The sequence below is a fragment of the Myodes glareolus genome, chromosome 26 (assembly GCF_982192425.1).
Source record: "Myodes glareolus chromosome 26, mMyoGla1.1, whole genome shotgun sequence".
Taxonomy (NCBI): Eukaryota; Metazoa; Chordata; class Mammalia; order Rodentia; family Cricetidae; genus Myodes; species Myodes glareolus.
In genome coordinates, this window is record NC_142051.1 from 27599768 (window position 1) to 27611886 (window position 12119).

Here is a 12119-nt window from a genome sequence, read left to right on the forward strand (position 1 = left end):
AGCAAAGGGGAAGAAAAAAAGAACAAGAACGTCTAAGATCTTAAGGAATAGGAAATATTTGTAAGACTGTTGTAGGGGAGAAAATGAGAGCTAACCAGCTCATTTTCAAACCTTCACCCCCTCCCGGGACTTACAATAAAATGAAAAGTCCAAATAGCATGCAAACATGTAAGTCATTACAACCTAAGCACATGTTCATGGACTTGTGAATACTTAGAGCAAAACCAAAAATTGTTTCAGATTTTTTTTTTATCTTTAGTACATATGATGTACTCATATTTTGATTTCTGTGTTACCCTAACTTTTCCTGTTCTATTTTATTATTAAAACATGTTTATCAAAAACAACAAATTAACTTTTTGATACGTTATTTATGGCATAGAGTTTTCAGTATTATTGGAAAAGCTGTTATACAGAGAGACTACTGGGGAAATGAGTTTTGCTTGGAAGGCTCTTTAATAGTGAGAAGATCGCTGACTTTGTGCTCAGCATCTGAGTCATGTTCCTGTCCCCATTATTCATTAGCATAAAGGCTTTAGACGGTTAAGTAGCCTTTTAGGACATTAATGTTCTTATGTAAACAGTGACTTCATAATCGTTAGCCTGTTAATTTCTCCCAAAGATCAATTAAGAGTTTATCCCCTAGTACTTGACCGACCACAGCCCTGAACATTGGGGATATCATTGTGGTGGTGGTGATGGAGGTGGTGGGTGATGATGAAGATATAAAGACATATTACTATCTAATCAATATCCATTTCAGGTGTTAAGGATTTAAACACTAAATTTTCGATTATACGCTGTGCATTATTTATTACTGGGTGCCGCCTTAGCAAGAGCATGTGCCTGCGTGTAAGGCGGAATTACTAGAATCTGGACTCAATGAATACAAGGTAGCCATAGATTGCTCTCAGAAATAGATTTGAGACTTTCGATTCGGTGTGCTTTAATCTGTAGATAGTCAAACGGTTGAACTTTTTTTTAATGAACTGTATTTTCAAAGACAAGATTATCTGGAAATTTCTTAATAATGGGAGATAAGCCTGTTAATCCCATGAGATTTTTCTCAAAGAAATGAAAGAATAGTAATGGTTTGGGCTATAGTGTGGTCAAATATTTTAAAATGAATGAATCTATAGGCAAGACCACATTTTTTATCATGTAGAGCTAGCCTAATATGGTACCATACAAGTGTCTTTAAATTAAATGTCTACATGCGTGTTGGATTGTGTGACAAATTACAGAACCCATATGTTTTTAGAGATCTATTAGACTCCTTTCTTAAGTTCTATGTTTTTATTGTTAAGAGTAATGGAGGACAATGAGGAGAGTGATGCAAAGCTCCGAGAAGAAATAGAAGCTGAATTGGAAAAAATCAGCATTTCTTCCTTGGAAAATGATGAGGTTGAAAATGATTCAGAGTCAGAAACTGAGAGTGACAATAGTGATACTGTAAGTGTTTCACATTTTTTCACCAAGAATTTCATATTTTGATTTCATATAATGTATTCATCCATTCATCCTTTTCTATAACTTTTCCTCCAAGATCCACCTCCCTTCTTTTCAGACTCAACTATATGTCCTTTTATTTTAAACCCAAAATGAAAAATTGGCGCTGTCCCTATACTCTTGGATGTATACCCTTCTGCTTGATACAGTGTGATCCACGAAACAAGGGCCCTGCTCTTAGAGAAAATTGCCTCTCCCTTTCCCAGTAGCTATCAGTTCCCAGTAACTCCTTAGCTAGAGGTGAGACTTCAAATCGCTTCTCTCCACACTGGCATTTGGACTGGATTGTGCTTGTATGGACTTTGTGCATCCTGTCACAGTTACTGTGAGCTCATGTACAACTTCCCTGATGTGTCTGTAAAACATCGCTTCATTGCATCATCCTCTGCCCCTGACTCGTGCATTCTGTCTGCTCTCATTTCTGCTAAGTCCCCTGGACCTTTACTAGAGTGTTCTACAAGCCTTTTTCTGTTCATTTTTCATTATTTAAAATAAATTTTTTTGATACAATGCATTCTGATTATGATTTTCTTTCCTCCAATTCCTCCAAAACCCTCCCCACTTTAACTCCTAGAAAATTCACTCCCTGTCTGTTTCTTCTTAGGAAACAAAGAGACATCTAAATAATAATCATAAAATTAAATAAGATAAAACAAGAAATCAAACAGAAAAAAGCATCAGAAAATGTACATGAAATGTGTGTACACACACATCATTCACAGGCATTCCTTGAAAATCATAAACACAGTAAAAGCAAAAGGACACGTAAGACTATAAAAAATATCTGGATAAAATAATTTTGAGGCAAAGAACCTCCAAAGATGCCACTGAGTATCTTTTGTACTGGTCCTGTACTGATGGGCATGGGCCCTGCCCTTAAGAGTGATGTGTTTCCCTCAGTAAGACAACATTAGAGAGAACTCATTTTATTCGAGAGTGGTTATTTATTAGAGACAACTTTTGGGTAAGGGAACTGGTTTTCTCCCTTTCTGTCTCAGTATTGTGACCACATCTGGGGCAGACCTCTGCAGGCCATGTGCATGCTGCCAGTCTCTGTGTGCATAGGCCCTGTTGTGCCCAGAAGGCCTGTTTCATTGGTGTTATCCATGCCCTCTGACATTTACAATCTTTCCAGCTTCTCCTCTGCAGTGTTCCCTGTTCGCTTGGTGGAGGGCTTTAATTGAGACATCTCATTTATGACTGGATGTTCCAAGATCTCTGACTATCCTCATATTTTTTTTTGGCTGTTCCTCTCTAAATTTATTCTCGTTGGCTGCTGGAGGAAGTCTCTCTGATGGAGGCTCCGAAAGGCACTGACCTCTGAGTATAGCAGAATATCTTACAAGTAATTTTAGCAGAAAGGTAGTATTAGTTTTCCCCTAGGTCCCTGGTCTATCTAGTCTCAGGTTCTTGGATACCCAGTGTTGGGAATGAGTTGAGAATGAAATCTATCAGATACAGGTTGGTTACTCCCATAAGGTTTGTGCCACTACTGCACTAACATAACTTCCAAGCAGATCATCTTTATATATCAAGTAGTTTGTATCTGTGTTCACATTTACCTTTCTCCTTTATCTGCAGAGAACATTATAGTACTATGAACATTATTAGTTCATAGAGGTGGAAGTTGTAGACAGGCATCATCTTGAATTCTCCATATCCAGTGAGTTATGTAGGTTTTTTCATTCAGTCTTGCTACCAGTTTATGGGAAACCACCAAAAGCCTTTGTGGAGGGCTTTGATCCATCTTCAGTTGAGTATTGTGAAAAGTCTTTGCATTCTTCTCCATGTAGCCCCTTCCGTATGAACAGCACCATTTGTCAAAGGTGCTTCCTTTACCAATGTCTGTTTCTGGCTTTTTAAAAATAATCGCGTGTTCATAGTTGTACACATTTATTTCTGGGTCTTCAATTTGATCAATGTGTCTGTTTTATACCATACTTTGCTTTGTTATTGTTATTACTGTAGCTTTATGCTACAACTTGAAACTGGGGATGTTGATACCTAAAGCATTTTATCTATCATTCAGGATTGCTGTCACCATCCTGGTTTTGTGTGTTTCTGTATGATGCCAAAATTGTCATTTCAAGACCTGTGAAGAATTTTTTTGGGAGTATTGATGGGGATTGGATTCAATTTGTCAATTGCTTTTGTCATGTTTTATCATACAAGTCTTTCACTGGTTGGTTGGAGTTAACCTAAGATATTTTGTATTTGAGACTATTATGAAAGGTGTTATTTCCCTGATATCATTCTTAGTTCCTCTGTTATTAATATATAGGAAAGCTACTGATTTTGTGTGTGTGAGTGTGTGTGTGTGTGTGTGTGTGTGTGAGAGAGAGAGAGAGAGAGAGAGAGAGAGAGAGAGAGAGAGAGAAAGAGAGAGAGAGAGAGAGAGAGAGAGAGAGAGAAAGTATATGTGATAATTTTGCATTCAGTTACTGTAGGAGTTTTCTGATAGAACTTTTACAGTCACTTATACATAATATTATATTATCTGCAAATAAATATGTGTTGACTTCTTTCATTTCTGTTTGTATTCATTTGATCTTAATGCTTCCACCTCCAGAGTGCTGAGATTACATGTTTATACCACCTGTCTCAGCTTTATTCAACATTAGGACTGAATGTAGGACTTCATCATACATGCTAGGTAGGCACTCTTAATGAGTGAGCCACAGCCCCACCTCAGAGATCCTACTTGTTACGATTTTACTTTAGCAATATTCATGCTTCTACAGATTTATCTATTTCTTCAAGAATGTTCCAGCATGGTGAGGTATTATTGTTTAAAATGATCTATTATGAACCTTTGTAATTGTTGCCTTATTACTCTAGAGAAAGGTTCAAGTACTGAACTGGATAGGTATGGAGCAAGTGGAAACCTTGTCTTGTACATGATTTTAGTGGAAGTGCTGTTTCTTTCCATTTAGGTTGATGTTGGCTGGAAGCTTCCTGCAAATCATCTCTATTACACTAAGATATGATTCTTGTATCCCCAGTCTCTCCAGGACTTTTTAACATGAAGGGGTGTTGGAATTTGTCAAGGTCTTTCTGCATCTAATGAGATATTATAGCATGGTTTTTGTCTTTCAGTTTATTAGGCAGTAAATTATATTTATTGATTTATATATGTTGAACCATCCTTGCATGTGTGGTATGAAGTCTGCTTGATCAATGTGGATGTTTCTTTTGATGTGTTATTGGATTTTGTTTGCAAATATTTTATTGAGAATTTTTCCATCTATGTTCATATGGAAAGTTGATTAGTAATCTCTTTCTTTTGGGGGTGATTTGGGAATCAGGTTAGCTGTGGCCTTGTAAAACAAACTGGACAATGTCTCTTCTGTTTCTATTTTGTGATATAGTCTAAGGAGGTTTGGCATTAACTCTTCTGTGAAAGTCTGGTAGAATTCTGTGTTGAGCCATTTGGCTCTGCATTTTTTATTGTTATTGTTTGTAGACTTTTAGTTACCACTTCTATTTCAGACAGGTTTATATGTGTATCTAAATCTCTTATCTGATCTTCATTTAACTTGGTAGCTGGTATATTTCAAGAAAATAATTCACTTCTTATAGATTTTCCAGTTTGGTGTAGTGCAGATTTTTAAAGAATGTCCATATGATTCTCTAGATTTCCTCCGTGTCTGTAGCCATGTCCCATTTTGTCGCTGTTTTTTTTTTTACTTTGGATCTTCCTTCTCTGATTTCTAATTAGTTTGACAATAGCTTTGTCAATCATAATGATTTAAACTAATCAGAAGAGATAGGGAAAAACACTACATATTTATCAAAATATAAATCCATCAAGAAGACATTACAATTCTTGATATCCATGTACCATACACAGGGGCACCTAAATTAATAAAGAAAACACTACTATAGCTTTGATTACATTTGACCCTCACACACTGATACTGGGAGACTTCAATATTCCAGTCTTGTTAATATACAGGGTCTTCAGACAAAACTAGAGAAATTCTGTAGCTACCTGACATTTTAAGCCAATAATTATAAGCCAATGGACCCAATAGATATTTACAGAACATTTTACCCAAATACAAATGAATATTACTTCTCAGCAGCTCATGAATATTCTCCAAAAAATGACCATATACTTGGAAAAAGAAAGTCTCAACAGATACAAGCAAATTGATATAACGTCTTTCATCCTGTTTGACCACCACAGATTAAAGATGGATATCAACAACAGAAACCAAAGAAAGTTTACAAATGCATTAAAACTTATCAACTCACTAGTGAATGAAAATGTAATGGAGTAATACAGAAATTAAGAGAGAAATTTAAAACTCTTTATAATTTAATGAAAATAAAAACAGAACATACTCACACTTAAGGGATACAGGAAAAAGCAATTCTAAGAGGCTAATACTTTGGTGTCTACATACAAAGCAAGGGATCTCATGTTATTAACTTAAGGTCACACCTGAAAGCTCTAGAACAAAAAAAGAAGAAATAACATCCAAAGGAGTAGATGGCAATAAATAATCAAACTTGGGGCTTAAATCAATAAAATACCAACAAATGCAAATAATCAAACTTTTAAATTAAAGTGGGATATTTAGAAAATATTTTACTTCTCTGTTTTTACATGTGTATCTCTACAGTTTAGGATTACAGTTATAAGTACTGACCTTGTGAGATATTTATATTAAATAAAGATTACCCATGATTCCCTTCTGTTTTATGCCTAGTGTTATCAGAAAACTTACACTGTGAAGTTCACAGTTCTACTTCCGCACTTCACCCCTGTACTTGGTCTTGAACTCATGGCTTTGCTTATATTAGGCCAATGTTCTACCATTGTGCTATACTTTTAACTTTCTGCTTTTCTCATTATTTAAGATTCTTCTTCACTTAGGTACTACTTTAAAAATAAAATTAACAATATCTTGTCTTTTAAGTGAGAAAAATGCTAGAATATTATATACCTAAAATAAAAATTTTATATTTTTGTTGCTTCATACACAAAGGCAAAATAAACCTTTCAGGCTACACTCTGGCTTCAGATACCATTAAATTATTTATAGAATTCAAATATCTTTATTGCACAGAAATAAATTATATTATTAACACAAGATCAAAGAACCAAGGATTAAAAATTATCTTTTACAAAATGTACAACAATAAATACTGGTGTTATTTGTATTCAAAACACTTCATCACTAGGCAGAAGTAAACACAGTAAAGGACAGAGAATATAGGAGGAGAGTGGGTACTTTTTTCAAGACTAGTTTAGTATTTTGTCATACATTTTAGCTTATTTTTCTGTAGCTGAAAGGGTAACGTTAAGTGCATGAATTTGCTGTTAATTGTTAAAACTAAAAATGCGTTCCATTGGTTATAATAAAGGCAAAATGCTATTTGTAACTCATATTTGATCCCATATTAAACATGTCATCTTCTGTATCCAGAATATCTGTATAGATTCAATCGCTCAGTCACACTGTGGTTTATCTTCCTCAAGGAAGATTTTCTACTAATATATAGGTTTATTGATAGTTTTGGGATTGTTATTAAAATATACTAAATGTTTGGAATATTTTTATGAGTAGTATGTTTTATAATATACTTTCTAACAGTAATCGGTATTTACATAGGAATGAACTTCATTTGTAGGATAATATTATCAATCTATTTGGGTATTTAGAAAATTTGAAAATTTATTTACATCAGTATTTTGATAGATGTTCTATAATGTTACATAAATTCAACTGTATTTGGTAATTGCATATTAAGCAATTACATAAAGTACTAGGTTATATTATATTTTGTAAAATATTTCCAAGTTTGATTTATATTTCATAAGAAATATTTGTGATATATCAATGAACTATGAAGAACTAATGAAGACATTGGAAACATAATACCTCTAATAAAAAAGAAAATAACTTGATAACCTTCACTTGTTGTCTTAGAATTTTCTAGGAACACATAACTGTCTGGAAATTCAAAGAAAAATTAAAGCAAATATGTGTGTCTGAAATAGATCCATTATATGGAGGCACTTTTACCTATTTGCATAGTTTGCTAAAGTTTTTGCTGTGAAATGAGTGATGTGATATTTGACATATATTTTTTGGTAATCTTTCTCATACTTTTGTTACTTAAATTTCAGGAGTTAGTTGAATTGCCAGAGTCAGTTCTTCACTGTATCAATGTCATAAAGAACAAGAGTAAAACTGCAGAGACTCTCTTCCTTCAGGACTTAGAAGACACTGATGTCTTCAGTGAGAACACAGAGCGTATACAGCAAGGCAAGTTGTTTTTTGAAGAAGCATCTTTGAGAACCAGTTACCACAATCAGTAGGTCATTCTTACTAAGACTGAAATGATGGGCTGTAGGGTGAAAACCCAAGGTTAACTCTGCCCATTGCAGAACTACACTGCTGCAGAAACTGTTGCCTGCTAGGATTAGGAAGTTCAGAATCAAAACTAGCACACTAGTTTTCTCTTGTAGAGTCTTATTTCTATTCTGAAGCTCCTTATCACAATGTGGGTCAATAAATGGAAATCTAGCCTGCTTGTCCTTATACATGGCAGTTTTATGAAGGCAAAAACAATTATTTGAATCATGCACAGAAAGTCAATGATAAAAGAATCTAGAAAATGATATTCTTTCCTTTCAGCTTATTACATTTTAATGCATACCAGAAAGATTGTGAGTAAATATAAAGGAAGAAAAACTATTTGGTAAAGTAAATGGGAATAGTTCTCTGTAAAGGTGGTTTCCTATTAGAAAATACTGACAAAATTTGAGACATAAATTAAATAAAGAAATCAGGTGTAATTACATTTGAAGCTACTATTAAAATAAAATAAAATTCAATTAAATCTCATAAAATAAAATTAATACCATTCATCATGGTAATATTAAACTTTTAAATTAGCATGTGTAGTAAAATATTTTCATTATATTGTAGAAGATTCTGTTGCCAGTTTCTAGCAAATAGCTTTGAGCCTTGATATATTCCTTATCAATGTGTCATTGCATGCAATGTATGTATGCACTTTCCTTTTAAATAAAACACTCCATTTTGGAGGGAAGATCCTCAACAGTCAAGAATGTGATATATTCCATCCTCTGGGAAGTTCAAAAAGACTCAAAATATCTTAAAAGGGGCTCCCTAAGACTCAGGTTCTAACCATCCACAAAGCTTCAAAAATTTCTGAAACACACCTTATTCCTCAGACTTGTATAAACATGAAAACTGCTTGGAAACATCCTAAGGTTTCCTGTCTAGTAGAGTTTCTGTTAGAGTAACTGCCCAGAAAACACTCCAGGTCATCGTAACTGCCTGGAAAATGGAAAGAGCAGGAAGCTGCTTCAGAGAGGTTGAGACCAACTGAGTTGCTTTCAAGAGATACTCTTCAACAATTAGAGCCCATTTTAAATCAGATAGGGGGATCCAGTGTTCCAGTTTTCTTAAGCTATCAGTGATGCTGGTGTGAACTGGGCTGATGATTAGTGATGCTGGTGTGAACCATTCAGATGATCAGTGATGGCAGTGTGAACTCAGTGATGCTGGTGTGAACTCTGTTGATGATCAGTGATGCTGGTGTGAACTCGGTGATGCTGGTGTGAACTGGGTGGATGATCAGTGATGCTGGTGTGAACTGTGTTTACAGAGCTGTTTTTGCATCATTTCTATTCTTGTAAGAAACCCCTTCCCCAGATTATGTAAATAGCCTCAATGATCATGTTGGTTTAGCAAGTTTGACTTACATAGTTTCTTTTTGGTGAGGTTACTTACCTATCTCAGTTGAGTAGAGGTGTGTTTATCCATGTCTTTTCAGGAATTGATTCACACATTATCAAGCAAGAATGATTCTATATGCATAGAAAATAAAACTCATTCTAAAATATGAACAATGGTAACAAGATAGAGTGACTTGGACAATTGCTTTTATTTTAAAATAATGATAAATCTCTTACAAATTTTTTTTGAAAGTAATTTTATTAAATTATAAAAGTTTCCATTTCCGCCCCTCCCCCAACACCCTCCCACTCCCCCACTCCCTCTCCTCCTCCCTCTCCATCCCTAAGAGCAGTCAGGGTTTCCTGCCCTGTGGGAAGTTCAAGTTCCTCCCTGCTCCCTCCAGGTCCAGGAAGGTGAGAGTCCAGACAGACTGGATCCGCAAAATCCAGTATATGCAGAGGAAACAAGTCCCAGTGTCATTGTCAATGGCTTTTCAGAAAGATTCCGGGCCAGCCACATTCAGAGAATCCGGCCACATACAGAGACTCTGGTTGGATCGCATCCTCGTTCAGTCCCAGTCCAACTGGCCTTGGTAAACTCTCATTAGATCCGTCCCCTTGTATCAGTGGGTGATCGCATCCCTCGCAGTCCTTATTTCCTTTTTCATTTTCTTCATCCTCATTTGGACCTTCGGGGGCTCCATCCGGTGCTCCAATGTGGGTCTCCGTCTGTATCGCCATCCATCGTCGGATGAAGGTTCCCTCTAGTCTTGCCTTCTTTGCTCACGTTCTCTTTCCTTCTGCTTCTCGTTTGGACCTAGGGAGTTAAGTCCAGTGTTCCGATGTGGGTCTCTGTCTCTATCTCCATCCATCGTCGGATGAAGGTTCCCTCTAGTCTTGCCTTCTTTGCTCACGTTCTCTTTCCTTCTGCTTCTCGTTTGGACCTAGGGAGTTAAGTCCAGTGTTCCGATGTGGGTCTCTGTCTCTATCTCCATCCATCGTCGGATGAAGGTTCCCTCTAGTCTTGCCTTCTTTGCTCACGTTCTCTTTCCTTCTGCTTCTCGTTTGGACCTAGGGAGTTAAGTCCAGTGTTCCGATGTGGGTCTCTGTCTCTATCTCCATCCATCGCCAGATGAAGGTTCTATGGTGATAAGCAAAATATTCATCATTATGGTTATGGGCCTAGGCCGTTTCAGGCACCCTCTCTTCTGTCCAGAGAACAATCTGGGGATCTCTCCTTGGACCTGGGATCCCATTTATAATCATGTCTCCTGTAAACCCTAAAATGATTCCCTTAGTTGAAATATATTCTTCCCTGATCCCATATTCATCCTTCCTCCCTCCCCCCCATCCCAGTCCAGCGAGCTTTCCCCATTCCTCCCCTACTCCCTTCTCTAACCCTCTCCCCTTCCAACAACCCTCCCAACCCCCCCCCCCATGCACCCGAGGATACCTGGGACTCTTGTCTATTTCCAGTCTCCAGACAGATAGCTACATGATTTTCATCAGGTTCACCTTCTTATTTAGATTCTCTAGGATCATGAATAATAGGCTCAAAGACCTTTAATTATGGTTAGAATCCACATATGAGTGAATATATACCATATTCCTCTTTTTGGGTCTGGCTTACCTCACTCAGTAAAGCGTTTTCTATTTCCATCCATTTGCATGGAAAATACAAGATGTCATTGTTTATTACCGCTGAGTAAAACTCTAATGTGTATATGTTCCACACCTTTTTTAACCATTCTTCTATTGAGGGGCACCTAGGTTGTTTCCAGGTTCTAGCTATTACAAATATTGCTGCTATGAACATAGTTGAACAAATGCTTTTGTAGTATGTTAGGGCATCTCTTGGGTATATTCCCAAGAGTGGAATTGCTGGGTCCTGAGGGAGATTGACTCCCAGTTTCCTGAGAAACCGCCACACTGATTTCCACAGTGGCTGCACAAGTTTGCATTCCCACCAACAGTGGATGAGTGTTCCCCTCATTCCACATCCTCTCCAGCATTGATGTTTTTGAGTTTGGCTATTCTGACAGGTGTAAGATGATATCTCAAAGTTGTTTTGATTTGCATTTCCCTGATCGCTAAGGAGATTGAACATGACCTTAAGTGCCTTTTTGCCATTCGAAGTTCATCTGTTGTGAATTCTCTGTTCAGTTCAGTACCCCATTTTTTAATTGGTTTAATTAGAGTTTTAGTATCTAGTTTCTTGAGTTCTTTGTATATTTTGGAGATCAGACCTTTGTCTGATGAGGGGTTTGTGAAGATCTTCTTCCAGTCGGAAGGTAGCCGTTTTGTCTTACTGACAGTGTCCTTTGCTTTGCAGAAGCTTCTCAGTTTCAGTAGGTCCCATTTATTTATTGTTTCTCTTATTGTCTGCACTCCTGGGGTTCTGCTTAGGAAGTGGTCTCCTTTGCCTATGTCTTGTAGACTACTTCCCACTTTCTCTTCTATCAGGTTCAAAGTGGTCGGATTAATGTTGATGTCTTTAATCCATTTGGACCTGAGTTTTGTGCATGATAGTTTTGTGGTAATAGATATGGATCCTTTCTTCAAGGACTTAAAGTTCTTGTCAAATAAGTCTTTCACTTCCCTGGTTAGAGTTACCCGAAAATATTTTATGCTATTTATGGCTATCATGAAAGGTGATGTTTCTCTGATTTCCCTCTCTGCTTCTTTATCCTTTGTGTATAGGAGGGCCACTGATTTTTTGGAGTTGATCTTGTATCCTGCCACATTACTAAAGGTGTTTATCAGCTGTAGGAGTTCTTTGGTAGAATTTTTGGGGTCGCTTATGTACACTATCATATCATCTGCAAATAACGAAAGTTTAACTTCATCCTTTCTAATTCGAATCCCCTTCATCCCCTTATGTTGTCTTATT

At 36.5% G+C, this 12119-nt stretch overlaps 1 protein-coding gene across 1 annotated transcript in view; it reads left to right on the top strand.

The window, feature by feature from the left end:
• The first annotated feature begins 758 nt into the window (after positions 1–758).
• The window catches only part of Lrriq1 (leucine rich repeats and IQ motif containing 1), a 158677-nt gene continuing 147316 nt past the window's right edge, over positions 759–12119 (top strand). Inside the window, 3 exon segments of the mRNA XM_087901977.1 lie at positions 759–893; positions 1308–1452; positions 7649–7787. Of these exon segments, the coding sequence (XP_087758103.1) occupies positions 883–893; positions 1308–1452; positions 7649–7787 (295 nt within the window). The 5' untranslated portion in view covers positions 759–882.